A 17,607-nucleotide genomic window follows, 5' to 3' on the forward strand; every position below is an offset into this window, starting at 1 on the left:
ATTGCTAATTCAAACCTTGTAGTGCCCCATTTGCTGAATTATTACTGTACACGTAGCGTAAACATACATTGTTGTAAAAGGGGGAACCCTTCATAAAAGCTGTCAACTTGTGAAATATATGCAATATATATTACAATCATGATGTTAAATACATGAAACAAACAGCTGAGTGTCAAAATAATCTATCTTTACAGGGAAACACAGTACAAACTTTGTTAGCCGATACGATCCCAGGTTTAACAGCTGGATACAACTTCCACCCATGCAAGAGAGGTAAAAACCTACTACATGTTTTTCAATATATGTTTTATCATCCTAGGAACAACAGAAGTTTGGCTTAGTTCTGGGAGTAAGAAGGCCTACAGAAGCATTGCAAATACTGAGATAAAACTGCAGCATGGAGTTGCTTCCCGTTTGTCTCCTAATTTTTTTAAGCATTCCAAATTCAAAACTCCACATGCCAAACCCTGCAGTGCTAACTCATGCAAAATAACTATGGACTTTGTGCAATTACTGGTTGCCTGAGCGCGGTTTGAAGGATTTTTTGAAGTCTCCATAGTATCCTGTCATGTTACACTGAAGCGTCATGATGAGTTTGCAGTAAACAGGCAGTAATTATAGTCAGGTATCTTACAGAGAACTGAAACCTCCACGCGTTGACTCCAACCTGTTTCACCACACCAGCCATGAAAAGCTCCCCTCAACATGACTTATCTTGTCAGAGGACTCATAATCCTAGGTGGTCTTTGAATGAAGTTGCTGTCAGCCAATGCGAATTAGAGTAGCACACGTTTTAATCCTGCTGTGTATCAAAGAGCAGAGCTGCATGTGAACTTGAGCAATGACCTGTAAAGATGGCATAAACTTAACTCAGGATCCCAAGTCCTACCCTGATAGGAAAAAAGTCCCCCAGACCTGAACTGAATGATCTGATTCATAGGAAGAGTCTCACAGGCAGAAGATACAAAGTCATGTTATTTTTATGAAAAAATGCTCAAACGACTGTCCATCCTTCAGTTCAGCATCCATCTTTTCATGGATCCAGCGTACAAGAGATCTGACACTGCTTCCCTGAGACACTCTCCTGATGCCCTTTTCTGCCAGTATTGTCCTTTTTTTTGTCATCTGCCTACAGTATTCGGGTGTCTGGCAGTCATAAATGTATTGAACTCAGTGCGACCCTGTGAATGAGATGTGTGTTAGGAGGTGCATGGAAATGTGACTGTTTTTTCAAATTTTCAGAGGTAAAATATCAGTCTGTAGAGTTTTTGAAAGGCCTGTTTCCAGGATTCAGTTTGATTGACCTAGGTCCATGTGCAGACCCGTGCACAATGCTCGTCACCAAGTGCTGCATTGTACCAGTGCGTGGAGAAGCCCAAGTGGGACAGATATGAGTCAGTGCCTTGTTGGAGCTGAGTGAACTGATAAAATTAGCCATATAAACAGAGACAGAAAAGACAATCACAGTTCATTATAGTCTGCTTTTATTAATAGCATCATCCTTTAAAAATTCTGCATTAAAATACTTCTTACTTTTTTAGTCGATAGCAGGGCTAGGCCAACAGCAAGCTCTTGCTATTGAGGTAGCTGTGCTTTGGCAGCCCTCAGCCTATCCCTCCCTACTGCCAGCACCGTGGGGCGACCCCACAGCCAGGCCATTTACCTTACAACACAGAGGACCTTCCCCTCTGGTTCAGCTCCCCAAACTGAGTCACTGCCAGCCCAGCCATTGGCACAGGGAGAGCAGGAGGTACGGGTAAGATTGCATATTGCTATGCAGGTCTTTACCAGTGAACCAGGTGACCTGACCAGTGGTTTTATGGAGGCTGAAGCTCTTCTGGAACTTGATCTGTGTCTTGATTAGGCTCTGTGATTATCTGCAAGCAAAACTCTCAAGGGGCACGTGTGGCTGGATGAACAGTTGGGTTTGTTTGGCTGACAAAGCTCAGAAGGCACAAGTAGGTGGTTGAGGGTTGGAGAAAGCAGACGGTAGGATTTTTTTCACCTCTGCAGTGGCCAGTTGTGTTGTACTGGAAAATACAGTTTATAATCCCAGGTGCTGAATACAGCTTGTTTCTGGTGGAAGCTGCCACCTTCAGCCGAGAGTTAGAAAGTCTGCTGAGCTTTATGATTGCTTAGCAGCTGCCCAACAATAAACTGTAATGTATTAACATCTTGGCACATTACAGTTTTATTTCATTATAATGGTCCACTCGTACATAGTTCCTTCAGCTAGGGGCTCTACTATGGCAACATAAGTTGTCACCTCTTTTTTTGTTCAGGATACATAGCTCATAGACTTGCCCATTATTTTTCTATAAAATATTTTTCCTAAGCATAGAGGCTGTTGTTGGAAAACAGGGATTTTCAAAATCCTGAAATGTTTTTAAAGGTTTATTTGCTCATCCCTAATGACTTCCTTAGCATTGTTGCAGCCTTTAGAGGTACGGTTTGGCCCAGGCAGTTTTAAGAAGATCATACAAACAAGAGGGAGCTTTTATGCAGTCTCTTTTCCCAGCTCTTTAGTCAAAGTTTCCATTAAAGTCAATAGGCTACTTCCCCCCCCCAGGAGTACAGGGTCACGCCCTGTATCTGCTGGTATAATGCAGGCACCATTGACAAGACAGACTGTTTAATGGGTTCTTCTGAGTCATTATGGTCCATCAAGTCAAAACCCACTTAGGAATTTTAGTCTGAGAATAATTGGCTGGATAGACTATAATAGCTCCTTTGAAATGACTGTCAGGTAAATGTGGGTCTCATTCACAGGCAGTATATCCTCAAGTTGAAAATCTGTATGAAATATTTGATGAGTAAACTTTTATCTCATAGGCTAAAATCCATATCTGATTGATTTTACTGTTTGAGCTATAAAGAAAAGACTAATCCCATTATGGATTCAGAGCCGTCAGCGTATTTTTCTTTAAAGCCAAATTTGGTTTCTTTTGATTTGAAGCACATCTCAAAAATAGTCGCCTTTGACAAGTTTGTACCGTTTTCAGGTGTGTGTTGTTGAGAGAAGCAGCAAATGATTTACCAGCTATTGAAATATTTACCAGCCTAACCATGCAACAGTGCTGTTGCTGTTAACAGTGGGATGGTTTTTGGAAAGCAGCTCAGTTAGACTAACATCTCTGCTAAATGAATGATCCCTGTAGCAGACATACCTGAACTTCTGGATTGAGCTGTAGCTAGACACCTTCATCCAGTACTGTCCATCACAACGGGTCAGCCCACAGCTGGACAAGGGGTGCAGAACATTTTTAAGTTTCTGTTTTTTCTTACATTCCAATTTAAAGGGTTTTATTTAAAGACCTGCAAAAAATACTGCATTGCATCAGGGCATGAGGAAACACAAGTGGATCTGAGCAGGCCACCTTCTTTATTGAAGCTGATTGAACTGATAAAAGAAGCCACGGGGAAAAAATAAAAAAAAATAATAAAAAAAAAAACAATTTCATATTTTATTTTAGCCTCTATTATTTAATAATAACATTAATGTTTATTAAGATGACTTTAGGATTTTTTAAAGCAAAATGAACACTCTAACAGTGACCACTGTAATAAGGTCCAGACACCATGATGATCACTCATAGCATTCATAGTTTTAAAACTAAGACTGGTATTTCATGTTTCAGGGCAAAAAATCATTTTCTGTGGAAATTAGAAAGAAATGTTAGAAATGATTCCCTTTTTGTTTACTTATGAGAGAGTTAGTTAGGTTGATTATTGAGTGAGGGGTGGTGAAGGAAAAGTATTTCAGAGACCAGTAAATGTCAAATACTTACATGCTCTGAAGAAAATCCCAAAGTAATTGTCTTACTGTCTATATTCACTTCCTAAGGTGCATTCCAGCTATCTAATTAGAATGGATAGTCTCTTCCCAGTTCTGTGGGAAAAGTTGCCATGTGAGGACTGTTATATTTTAATCTGAATCATATTTTACAGCAATTTAAAAGGTTTTCACTTAACAGCACATCCCTCACACTCTGTATCACTGAAAAGCTAAAACCCAAAAACCTTAAAATATTTGTGGCAGGAGCTACTGGGTAAAGAGTCACGTCCAAGCAGAAGAGTGAAGCATGCTGACGCTTTCATTTTTGCTCCTTATAGTGACACTGTGTGGATGAAACCAGGAGTACACATACAGAGTGATGTTAACAAAGTCATAGTTAAAATAGCAATGCCTGTCAATTGTACCTATCTCTGTTTATTAAACTTGACTAAAAAATGAATTAAAAGAGAGAAATTGCTATTCATACAGAATAATATATATCTTTTTAATACAGTAGAGTTTGGTTTTGAAAATTCCTTTTTTTTTTTTTTTGCACATTTTGTTAGGTTTATTACTGGAAATCTGACTAAAATACGTCAAGAGCTGTTAAAATTTGAAACCCTCAAAACTGGCAGCAAATATCTCCTATTCCATGTTGCACACAGCTCAGTAAAGCTGCTAAACTGCTGTGCTGCAGGTTGGGAAAAGAAGGGGCTCCTAGTGAGGTGTTCACTGGTCAGCAGCGTTGAGGAAAGACCGAACAGTTGTGCTGAGAGCAGTTTGCTCACGGGTTTGCCAGAGGAGGTGGGTGAGGACAGACAAGTGGACACATGAGCAGCCCAACTATCACTGCCAGGCACCCTGCGGGTTTGTGCTGGGCATAGGAGGGTCAAAGGAGATATGAGCTGTGTCTGAGCATTCCTCAGCATGTGCAGGCTCTCTGATGTGACCTCTGCAGCTTTTCCTCCTTTTGTGGGCAAATGCAAGCTATTTTGCCTGTCATGTACTCTCAGGAAGCATATAGGCACTTGTTTGCCTCTAACACATTTACCCGCCATCAAATTAGAGTGAAATCAGCCAGCAGGTTTTTGTTGAGGGAACAACACTCAGACAGACATGGATGCACATACAGTGTAATCAAATAAGCTTTGTTTCCATAGAAAATCGGGCTAAAAACATAGATGCACAATTTGCTGCCCGACCATGCAGAGCAATATATGTCATCAGCTTCTATCTACCCATTGACAGATAAATTAAATGATCTTATTTAATTTGTCAGTTTAGTTGGAGGCATTTAGCAGTGTTCCTGTCCTCCTGTTTTCATCTTTTATTTCTGTAGCCTTGTTCCTGGGGCAGTGTTTCCATTCCTGCTCAATAAGGTCTGCCATCCTGTTCCATCCACATTGTCATTATGCAGCCAAGGTGAAAGCAAAAATACAGGAGGTGCTCAGTAACGCAGCTCCTCACCAGCCAGGGCACTTTCAGGTATGCACTGAACCTAGAAATAAGGCCAGAAATAGGCAGCATCGCATCAGATCTGCTCCTTGAACGCCCAGCCAGCTTGCTGTTCCCATGGATGTATATTCATAGACTTTAGTAAAGCTTTTGACACTGTTTCCCACAGCATTTTCCTGGAGAAACTGGCTGCTCACTGCTTGGACAGGTTTGCTGGATTAAAAACTGGCTGGGTAGCCAGGCCCAAAGAGTCATGGTGAATGGAGTTAAATCCAGATGGAGGCTGGTCACCAGTGGTATCCCCCAGGGCTCAGTACTGGGGCCAGTTCTCTTCAATATCTTCAGCAGTGATCTGGACTAAGGGATCGAGTGCCCCATCGGTATGTTCACTGATGACACCAAGTTAGGCACAAGTGTTGATCTGCTTGAGGGCAGGAGGGCTCTGTGGAGGGATCTGGACAGGCTGAACTGATGGGCTGAGGCCAACTGTATGAGGTTCATCAAGGCTAAATACTGGGTCCTGCACCTGGGGCACAACAACCCCATGCAATGCTGCAGGCTGGGGGAAGAGTGGCTGGAAAGCTGCCCGGTGGAAAGGGACCTGGGGATGTTGGTCGATAGCCAGCAGTGTGCCCAGGTGGCCAAGAAAGCCAACATCATCCTGGCTTGTATCAGGAATAGTGTAGCCAGCAGGACCAGGGAGGTGATCGTCCCCCTGTACTCTGCTCTGGTGAGGCCGCACCTTGAGTACTGTGTTCAGTTTTGGGCCCCTCACTACAAGAAGTACATCGAGGCCCTGGAACATGTCCAGAGAAGGGCTACGAAGCTGGTGAAGGGTCTAAGAGAACAAGTCTCATGAGGAGCAGCTGAGGGAGCTGGGGTTGTTTAGTCTGGAGAAAAGGAGGCTCAGGGAAGACCTTATTGCTCTCTACAACTTCAACAAAAGAGGGTGTAGTGGGGTGGGGGACAGTCTCTTCTCCTGAGCAACAAGCGATAGGACAAAAGGAAATAGCCTCAAGTTGCACCAGAGGAGGTTTAGGTTGGATATTAGGAAAAATTTCTCCGCATAAAGGGGTGTGAAGCACTGGAATAGGCTATCCAGGGAAAAGATTGAGTCACCATCCCTGGAAGTATTCAAAAGATGTGTAGGTGTGGTGCTTAGGGGCATGGTTTATTGGTAGATTTGGCAGTGCTAGGTTAACGGTTGGGCTGGATGATCTTACAGATCTTTTCCAACCTAATTGATTCTATGATTCCTGTCTGCCTGACCTCTCCTCCAACTTATAAACGATCAGCCAGTCTCAGACGCATTTAACAAACTGGGAAATCCATCAAAAGTGTTTACATGAAACAAATTTTGCAAAAATGGTCAGCTGGGTAAAGGAGAGAGATCCTATTCATGCTTTGACTGATGGAAATGCTCCTGAATGCATGCCTTGCTAGGTGGCACATTGGAGGTACTGCATACAGGCTTCATTAGCTGACCCAGCCATGGTACAACTGTAGAGAAGCCTGTGGAGGAGTTGGGACGTGCAGGAGTTGTTCACTGGGCGTTGTGCTCTGTACATCCACTGCTCATCCTCAATGCCTTGAGCATTCTGCCCATTCAAGCCCTTGACAGTGCAGGTGACCATAAAGACCCTGAGATTTACCCAGTGTGATTCAGGAGATGGCTGGTGCGATACGCAGTGGTTCCCCAGTTCAAATTTGGGTGTCTGAGCAGGAACTAGAGAACACTGTGTTAGCTACAGAGGTGGGCTTGTGAGGTGTCAGACCTAGTAATGCCTGACCTGCCTGCTAGGCTCTGGGCTCACACACAAATCACGTTTTGCCCAGGAAAGTATTTTAGGTTTGGGATCAACCATTTTGCACCTTGATTATTGTGTTCAGTTTCGGGCCCCTCACTACAAGACGGATACTGAGTTGCTGGAAGGCATTCAGAGAAGAGCAACAAAGCTGGCGAAGGGACTGGAAAACAAGACTTACGAGGAGTGACTGAGAGAACTGGGGTTGTTTAGTCTGGAGAGGAGGCTGAGGGAAGGCCCCATCACTCTCTACAAGGAGGTTGCAGTGAGGTGGGCTTTGGTCTATTTTCTCAGGTGACAAGTGATAGGACATGAAGAAACAGCCTCAAGTTGTGCTGGGAGTGGGGAGTTACACTGGATATCAGGAAGAATTTCTTCACAGAAAGGGTGGCTAGGCACTGGAACAGGCTGCCCAGGGAAGTGGGAGACGCCATCTCTGGAGGTATTTAAGAGGCATGTGGATGTGACGCTTAGGGACATGGTTTAGTGGTGGACTTGGTTATGTTAGTTGAGGGTTGGACTTGGTGATCTTAAGGGTCTTTTCCAACACAGATGATTCTATGATTCCATTCTAATTTTTGTCACTCAACATTTTGTACAGCTGTGCTCTTTTTCAGTCTTCCTTCTCATAACATTGCAACTTAATATTAAAGGCCTCTACCCTAGGAAATCTTCCTACCACTGAATAATCATGGGAGCACTCCCTGACCATGGATTACACCAAGTAGTGTCTCTCAAAATCATTTTCTGCTCTGCTTTTACTTCAGTAACAGACACCAGTAATTTTGGAGTCACAAGGAAGACAAGCTGTTGTGTGTCTAGTAGTCTTTACCAGAAAAAGTAATAATTTCCCCACATACCTGAGTTGCATGTGAAAACAAACAGGTGGCTCAAACTTTCCACAGTTAGCTGAATGCAGCTAGACTTTTTTTTTTTTTTGAGTTAAAGGGCAGAAATGTAATATTGTGCCTAGCTTAAGGAAAGTTGTTCTATTTGCAGTACTGCAGAAAGAAGAAAAAAATGATAATTGAAGAAAAATTTTGATGATGTGGTTCTCTTAGTAAATTGGGAACAATGACCCTTGAAGGACCATAAAGAAAGTGAATGTCAAGATAATTTATTATTGTTACATTATCTACCTCATTTTTCACTTTGTCTTACTGAGTTGTTATATCCCTTACAAGGTAATACCCCAAACATTAATGAGCACCTTTTTATCTTTCACGGGTGTGAAAAAGCAACAAACAGCTTTGAAAACAGATATTTTCTGTCAAACTTATGTGTGCTTAATTGTTCTGACACCAAAAATGAAGTATTCATTTGATGTAGAACAAGTATTTGATTAGCAAAGTAGACACAGTCTTTAGGATAGATGTAAGCTTGTGAAGCTTCTGGAGACTTCTGTCTGAAGTAGCATGTGCAGTAGCAGCCATCTTAGTTTAGGGAGTCAGCTGGATTAAAAAAAATGGTTGAAGTGGCTAATTGTTTGTTGTTGGCTTGTTTTGTTTTCTTTCGCCCTGTCCTTCAGGAGAGCAAGTTTCTATGCCTGCCGCCTGGACAAGAACTTATATGTAATTGGTGGAAGAAATGAAACTGGCTATTTGTCCAGTGTGGAATGCTATAACCTGGAGACAAATGAATGGCGTTACGTGTCTTCCTTACCACAACCTTTGGCAGCCCATGCAGGAGCCGTTCACAATGGCAAGATATACATTTCAGGCCAGTACCTTATAATTCCTACTATACATTGAATATATATTTAAAACAAAAAAACAACATGGAGCTAAATTCCTGCTGGAGGGCAGTGTCTTTATTTACATTAATTAACAGAGGTACATTTACTTTGCAGGAGGTGTTCATAATGGAGAGTATGTTCCCTGGCTGTACTGCTATGACCCTGTGATGGACGTCTGGGCCCGAAAACAGGACATGAACACAAAGCGAGCAATCCACACTTTGGCTGTAATGAATGATCGACTGTATGCAATTGGAGGAAACCATTTGAAAGGTCACATTTTTAATAGCAAAAAAGCATTTTAGTGTCCCCCGTCTCCTGATAAAGAATATTTTTGTTAGACAGTCATTGTTAAATACATTAAAAACCAGGCAACACAATTTAACAGGACACTTGAGCCAGCAATTTTAAAAACATTTTATGCAAATTATTTTAAAATTATAACAGTACATTAAATATATGAGTAATGAATGCTTTAGATAATAAAAATGGGAGCTTCCATTACTCAAAGGCATGGACAATTTGTCATTACCAAGAATTCAATGAAACAAACAGATTATTCTTTGACCCGAAAGTACCAGCAATATTTTCCTCTGTAAATCATTTTCCAAAATGTGCAGTTAGAGAGAGCTTTATTCAGAGCAATGCACAAAAACAAGCTCCCTATTTAATGAAATATATTAAATAAAAAAAAAAAACAGCCATTAAATATTAGGACTAGGCCTTTTAGATCCCTTTTTAGTATTAAGTATAACTTGTTAATTATAATTCTTTTTAAAGGTCTCTTATTTTCATCTTCTGAAAAGGTCTCATATTAAAATAACTGCTGCTTAGGCACCTGGTATTTTTGTCTTAATTCTTACGTGCTGTTGCTATTCCTGCTAAAGTAAAGAGATTCTGTTTAATCCAGCCAGTTAGGCAACAAGCACAGCTCCTGCTTCTTTGTCCTCTGACAATATTTGACAGGTTATATTCTTTTTTTTTCTTTATATTCATTATATTCTTTTTTCCTTAAAAAAAAAAAAAAAAAGAAAGGCAAAAGAGCCTCACACTCACAACAACAAAAGAGAAAATTGTAATGCAAAAGGAAGAGCGATGTTAACTGCCAGTGATATCATGCCATGTGTCTGAATGAATCTGGCACCCAAATCCTAATGAAACTCTGAAATCTTGTTCTGCCTTTGAAGATCTGAGTGTCCACGGTGCTTATAAAAGACAACATCTCAGATGTCAAGTTGCCCTGTTAAATAGTACCGGGGCATAAACCCTCTCAGCTGGGCTGCTGTGCCTCCATTCCCCACACCCAGTTGTGATGGGTGTTCTGGACTGGACTTCAAACAGAGAAGAGGGTAAAAGCTGCTGACAGCACATCTGCAAATTTTGTAGAGGTTGCAGAGCACCATGGTGTTGGCTTCTTCTCCTACTAAAGTAACAAATTTAACACATCACAGCTCTCTGATAGGTAAAGCACATGCCTCGGTTTGTGTAGGCTTGAATTGCTTCCATCCTGCATTCTCCTTTCTTCACCCAGTTTCACCTAACATCCTCTGGGAAAGAAGGAACTTCTAATAAGCATTGCATTGTTTCCTCTGTAACTGCTGCCCTACATGCCTTTGAAGTGCGTGCTGTTGTGAGAGGTATTTGACATCTAGACTTCTGGAAAGTCTTCTGTTCTCTGGAAGAAGGGCTGTTTGGGAAGCTAGTTCCTTCTGTAACGTGAAGCAAGGACAGGAAATGCAAGTTAAGTGAGCAGAGAGGGGGACTCAAGTGCAGATGAAGTAGTAAATTCTCCACCAGGTGGGAATAGCAGGCCTTTCTGATAGCTCCATGGCCAAACACTCGTTTGTGAAGCTGGATCTGTATGCCAGTGTCAGCAGTGCATTTGCTGCAACACAACTAGTCATGTGTACACTGCAGTTTATTACAGAGCTCGTTGACAGATTCTGGGCGTGCAGCAGTGGCCTCTCTATGGCCCCTTGAAAACTTTCCAGCAACGAAAAATTATTTCATCACAGCTATTCATTCCCATCATAAATAATACTCTTACAAGCAGCTTCATTTCAAAGTACCAATATCACCAAATGCCCTTTTGCAGAAAATCAAACTTCTCTTTTCCATTTTGACCTTAACGAAGAAGACACTAATGTCAAGTAAAGCATCTGAGCAGATTAAGAAAGCCATAATCTTCTTGCAGTGCTCTGATAATGAAGGTAGTTTGAGATACAGAAATGTCTAAATACTTGAGCAGGAACCAGGACTCGCAGTTCTGTGTCTGTATCGAGCTCACTTATTTGTTACTGAGTGTCACAATTTGAGGGACTCGAGACGTATCTGCCCGTTGGCAATTACAAAGCAGCTGTTGCTTGGAGCCATTTTCTCTCTCAGACGGGGAATATTGTCACCACTGTTCTTTTGATTACATTTCTGTTGCCATAAGGATGTTGTCACATCACAGTTGCGTGCTTAGGGTACACCTTAAAACAGCTTGAAAACTGAGATTGGTCCTGAACATCACATACGTCATGCTAAGCACCGTGTCCCTCTGGACCCAAGTGGCACCAGCTGTCTAAACTCCACCTCGACTTGGGAGACATTGATTTCTAAATGAGTTTTAATCTGTTGATTTTTGAATAGATGAGATCTGCTGACCTTTGAGAAAGACTGCCAGGACAGCCTGTTCCTAAATGTTCAAACTCGTATGAGCACTGATATATGAGGAATGTAGCTTGAACCTGCTTTCTTCATTGTTAGGGTATTACTGACTGTTACTGTCTGATCTGTTCAACTTTTATATGGACTTGTATTTGTGATTCGTAGAGGACTGTAGAACTAATGGTAAAAACTTTTAATAGATTTATTTGAACTGAAATAATGGGATACTAACATTACAGAAGATGGCGTATACAGTAATATTTTCTAGAAGAAACTTTAACAATGGTGTTATAATTGTAATAATGTAATTTTTACTGTAAGTTAGTAAATTTAACCGTAAAACAAATCATGAAATATCATGAAATGGTATGCCATAATGCACGTTCTCCTTTCTCAATGCCATTAACCAGGTTTCTCTCATCTCGACGTAATGCTGGTGGAATGCTACGATCCAAAAGGCGACCAGTGGAATATCCTCCAGACTCCTATTTTGGAGGGTCGCAGTGGCCCTGGCTGCGCAGTCCTTGATGACAGTATTTACCTTGTAGGAGGCTACAGCTGGAGTATGGTGCGTACCTGCTCTCTGCAGTGACCCTTCCATTCCTTCTGAGCTCTTGCAGCCACTGTGTACATTACTCAGATGGGACAGAGGATGAAGTAGTAAGGGATGAAGTAGATGTAGGGGCAGGCTTTGGTTTGGTTTTCAACTTGTGGAGAACACGTAGTATTTTTTTTACCTTTGTGCTTTTCTATTTAGATGAATTATTATCAGATTGTACTCACCGTTAAGGGGTAATATATAAATTAGATGCAATTTGGCAGAAGTGATTGATGGTACTGTATGCCCATAGCTTTGCTTATCAGGCGCTTTGTAAAGGAGCCTGATTTGCAGAGGCTGGGTGCTCTACCCATACAAAAATCAAACCTCTTTAAGGGCTGTTAAATCAGGGCCCAAAGCCAGGGGTTACTTGTGAAAAGAAGTGGCTTTTCATCTTCAGTGCTGATGGGTGACTTGGGCTTCACTTTGGCCAATTTTAACATGACTTATTTTATTTTTGTTACAGGGGGCCTACAAATCTTCCACTATTTGCTATAGTCCTGAGAAAGGGACTTGGACAGAACTAGAAGGAGATGTTGCTGAGCCACTTGCAGGTCCTGCTTGTTCAACTGTCATACTGCCAGCCTGCGTACCGTACAACAAGTGATAGTCAAGTAGCACTGACATGAACACTGATTGCATTTGGGAAAATAATGACGGGTGACGTAAATATTTTATTAGAACAGGATTCCTGTTAACACAAAGCTACCATAATTGACCCCTTATCCCATACTTATGCTTTAGGAGCAAAGTAAAAGAGAACAAAAACGAAGTGTTGTCCCATCTCAGATAGATGCCGGTGTCTTATGAAGCAAGTAGCTAAAACACACCGAATATTACATGCTGACAGACTGCCATTTCAGACTGATTTTAACTTTTTCCTGCTGCAGAAAGATTCCTCACATCAAATTTAACTTCAGAAAAATGAAGGCTACCTGTTCAAACACAGCCTGAAGAGACAAGATCAGTATTGTGCATTGTATCTACCTGCATGTGATCTGTGTTGAAGTCATGAGGATGTTGTTGTCATGAATGCTTCAGAATTCAGTTAGTGAAAAGCTCACTCTGCATTGCAGAATTGTCTCCTCCTCTGTAATCCTAACCTACAGCTACTTCACATGCTCTGCAAGCAACCCAGGATCAGAAGATTATAAAAGGTAAAGAAATACCGTTCAGTTTTTGCACAGCTTGGCATCTAATACACTCTGCCTTCAAAGTCCCCCACATGTAAGTGTAGCAAAGAGTGGACTACAAAGAAATCCGTGTTTTACAGAGCACTTCTTGCAATAGCAGTTTAGGGATTAGGATCAAATTCTTCTAGTCACACTTGTGTAACGTCAGAGTAGTTTCACCAAAATTTGGTCCTACACCGTAAATTCTGGGTTCCTACAGTAAGTTGTTTCTATGACGACTTAATGAAGCACCAGAACCCTTCCTTACTTTTCACTCACCTGTTAGGTAGAGGCATATGTGCTAGTTGCTTCCAAAGACAAGAAGGCTGCACTTAACTGTAAATCTATTACTTTGGACTCTTAAATGATTGCACACAATTTTGGAGAGACACTGTTAAGTAGTTAAAGTGCTCCTGTGTGATTGATCTTAAAAAGTAGTGTGAAAGATTTTTAATACTGATCCAAAGTAATATGAGGCTAGACTTTCCACTGCCTTACAGCTTGTGTAATTATTTACACAATGCAAAGTGAGTTCAGAATGCTACCACGTGGGTCCGGTTGCGTTTAGGATTCGCTTTATGAACTCGTAGTTGCTTGCACAAATCAGGCTGTCCATGTTTTAAGCTTACGTCTTTCTGTGCTGGCACTGCGGAAGCAGTGACAAAATCTGAAGCCTGATTCATCACCACCTTGTATTTAACATAGTCGTCTACACTCCAGCAAAGTATATGCAGAATTCTTCCATTGTGGTTTACTTGTGCTGCATTCATTACCCTCAGGATCATCTTTTTTGCTGGAGTCATTGCTCCATTGAAGCCAATGAGCTTCAGTGTACTTCTGGCTTATGTCAGCTAAGAGTCAGGCCTTTAATTTGCTTAGTTGTAACTGGCTGCACCAGATAAAAGGCACAGCAGAATCAGATCCTGCATTTTCAAGCTTGCGCATATCTTTTATGATAGGACTTAATGCTAGTGCATTAAGCAAGGAGCAGAAGACTGCTGGAGGTTGGTTTCTACTGCAGAGGCAATAGATGGGAGGAAGAATTCATTATTTGCTTTGCAAAATAGAAAGAGGACGAATGTACTCAAAATTACACTATATATTGAAGCTTGAGAGCAATATAAACAATGGAGAGCAAATACCATGGGACTGTTTCTCCCTGGCATCAGTCCAATTTTATTGCAGTACAACTCCTGTGCTTGCAGCAGAATTACACAGTTATAAAATCGGAGTAATGCAGTAAAGACTGATACCATACAAATGCAATAAACCAATTGATGGGGTAGCTGCACGCGTGGAAAAAAATTGTTTTAAAAAAAAATAATCATCTGAAGATGCTAATATTTGAATGTGTCGTTGGGGAGTTTTCCAGTGAGCATCACTAAGGAACTCATAAAGGTGGAGTGTATATCCTGAAATCTCAATCCATTTCTACTATATAGTGCAATCTTAGTTGGTTTTGTATTTATTTATATTGTTCAGATACAAGGGATCCCTTGTAAAATATATTTGGTGCAATCATGACTTTTTTTTTCCTGTTGAAAGTATATAAATATAAATATATATAAAAAGGAAACTGTTAAGATACTAAATGAGGAAACTTCGACTGACATTTAAGATCAGGATAAGGTCTGCCATTGAACACTGACTGTCACTCGTCTCTACTAAAACGTACCATTTTTAAAGGATATTTGTTGTCCTTTTAAGTGGTTCTTTTTTTTACCAAGATAATTTAAAGATTTATGAGGACTGTATGTAAATCTTTCTATCTTTCAGGAAGGCATGACCAAGGAAAGTGCAAACTGAATAAGTCACACAAAGAATGTAAATTTTGTACAGTATTAGGCTGTGTAAATGAAGCTTGCTCGTAGGGGGAAAACTTTAAATAAAACTTTATGTACTAATTCAACTGTCTGCCATATTCCTACTTATAAAGTGTATGTATAAATAATATCTACATTAAATTCTTTGGAACTTTTTTTATCATGTAGACGTGTAAACTTCCTTTGTTCTGTGGCCGTACATAACAGCCTCGTTGTGCTCCAGGTGTCACTACTCCGTGCTTGTCGATGCAGGGGCGCACTGACGATGTAGTGGAGCAGCATCCTCCCCTGAGCGCGGGCAGGGGCGGGCCTCGGGGCTGCAGGTGTTGCTGTGCACCTGTGGAAAGCGCCACTTGCACTGCTCTGCCCGCGGAAAGGACGCTGCCTGGTCGAACGCAGTCATACTTTTGGGGGGGATAATGCTAGTCATGGTGGAGAAGGCAAAGGTAAAGGCATTTAGCAGCAAGTGGAACATTATCAGCTGTGCTGTATGCATGTATCTTTGCCATGGACTGTGGCCTTCCTGTGCAAACCAAGCAGGTACACTGAGCAAACACAAAGGCAGTCCTGACCCCCTTGCTTGTAGCAGGTAAGATGTGCTGGGGCATGGCTGGGGGCATAACAAAGGAGTTTGAAGTGTCTGCACGGAAGAGAGGGGATCAATCCTGTTCGGATCTCTTACAGGGAAGGGAGGGGCAAGCCAGCAGCAGCTACAGTAAGGCAGCACAGCGAATGGGCCTTTCTTTAATTAATTTAAGAAGGAAAAAAGATCAATGCTTATGTTTTAAAGTAATGTGGGAAAAAAATGAAAGGAAGAAGGTAGAACCACCAGGCAGAGATATAATTTAGAAAGGGAGGGAATGAGGTGAGAAAGAAGAGGTCAGAATGAAAGTTAGAAAATGAGTGTGGAAGAGGAGAAGTGGGAAGTTCTTGTGGAGTGCCCTGAGTCTGTGGTGCCCAGGGTGAGATGAGCACCCAGCTAAAGCCAGCATCTGTGGCAAGGCAGGAGAGCTCCCTCTGGCAGTAAGACACAAGAAGAGCAGATGTGTCTCAAGTCCGGGTCTCAGCCGGGCTGGAGAGGAACATCTTTTCTATTTCTGGTTCATAGCTGAGAGTCTTCTCTGGGAGTTAAACACCTGGGTTGCTCCTCTTGTGCTCCTCCTGCTCTGTCGCTACTTTTGCCAAGCGTTAATCTTCTCCTCTTCCTCCTCAGCACAGCAAACTTGCCTAAGTACTTTTGTGGAGCTGGGTTTTTCTAAACCATAAACTAGTGAATGGAGCTGTCTCCCTGTGCCCGGCTCTGAGCGCTGCTCCCATCCACAGCCCAAGAAGCGTCAGAAGGTCAGGTTGCTGCTGACTCGAAATCCATGCACCTACCCTTAAGGAGGGCAGAGATTCAGAAATATGCCTTTCAGTGCTGATAGCATTGTCTTCAAAGGCACTGTGCCCCCCACCTCCCAAAAGCTGGCATTGCTTTCCTTCACGTTTGTCCTCCTTCATGCTTTTGATACAATGATATATTATGTTAAACTGCATTTGGGAGGCAATAATGAGAAAAATCCATGCCAAACCTCATTATATATACCTCTTTATATTATATTGTAATCACTCACCAACAGAATACCACAGTTGCCTTGTTTCTAAGGCACAGACAGTGTTTCAGCTTCCTATTTACACTGAGCTTTCCAGGTACAGACAAAGGAGGCAGAAATCACAAAGAGGTGACTGCTGAAGACGGCAAGATGGTAATTTTCATGAACTCCTGAGCAGTGTGAGACACTCGTCCTCATTTCTGTCGGCAGTGCAGCAGCAGGAAAGCGTCAGCGTTCCAGTCCCACACATTCAGACTGGGGAAGGAGCGATGGCAGCACTGGAGGTCAGAGTGGTTAGCGGGAAGGGAAAGTACACTAATGAATTCTGGAGGGGTTGTAATGCCATAAAAGATTCAGTTAATCTGCAGCATAGATGTTGATCAGCGAAACTGAACCTAACTCTCTGAACCTTGTCAGATGTATTCTGTGCATGTCAGTGTTCCACACCAATTACAGATTTTAGAAGATGCTCTCATGCAAAACTATATGCCCTAATATATAAGCCAGCTCAGATGTAACTAAAATTAAAATCTGACTGTGGCAAATCTCTGTGATCCTGATATATGAAAATCCAAATAAATGATTTGTTCCCAGAAATGAAAAATAACTTCAGCAGGAAATTTCAAAATTACTTATGCAGGATTAATCCAGTTCAATGAATGCATCTTGCGCTGATTAATAAAGCGTCCCTGAATTGCAAAGTAAAACGAGAGGAGACTTCTGGTGCTGATATATTTGTGTATTTCTGAAGCTAGAGAGAAATGTGCGCTTACAAGGGATGTGGTCAACCAGTGTAAACAGAAATTGAATACAAATAGTGATTTTCTAATTGTCTGTTTTCTCCCTGCAGCAGAGAACTACCTTTGTGTCATTGATCCCTTCCTGAAGAACACAGGTACTGCGTTACCTGCTACGATCTTGAACGAGAACAGGGCATCTAACATGATTCTACAATGACTCCAATTAGCATCCAACTGACATCTGCAGTTTTATTTAGCAA

At 41.6% G+C, this 17,607-nt stretch overlaps 1 protein-coding gene across 3 annotated transcripts in view; it reads left to right on the forward strand.

Moving 5' to 3' along the window:
• The window catches only part of KLHL14 (kelch like family member 14), a 65,254-nt gene extending 50,074 nt beyond the window's left edge, over nt 1-15,180 (forward strand). For all 3 annotated transcript variants that reach the window (XM_083826597.1, XM_083826598.1, XM_083826596.1), the window contains exons 5-9: nt 195-273; nt 8,564-8,754; nt 8,885-9,043; nt 11,833-11,990; nt 12,487-15,180. In XM_083826597.1, the coding sequence (XP_083682723.1) occupies nt 195-273; nt 8,564-8,754; nt 8,885-9,043; nt 11,833-11,990; nt 12,487-12,627 (728 nt within the window). In that variant the 3' untranslated portion in view covers nt 12,628-15,180. The remainder of the gene's footprint in view (nt 1-194; nt 274-8,563; nt 8,755-8,884; nt 9,044-11,832; nt 11,991-12,486) is intronic.
• Nucleotides 15,181-17,607: the final 2,427 nt, after the last annotated feature.

Source organism: Anser anser (assembly GCF_964211835.1).
Source record: "Anser anser genome assembly, chromosome: 2".
NCBI lineage: Eukaryota > Metazoa > Chordata > Aves > Anseriformes > Anatidae > Anser > Anser anser.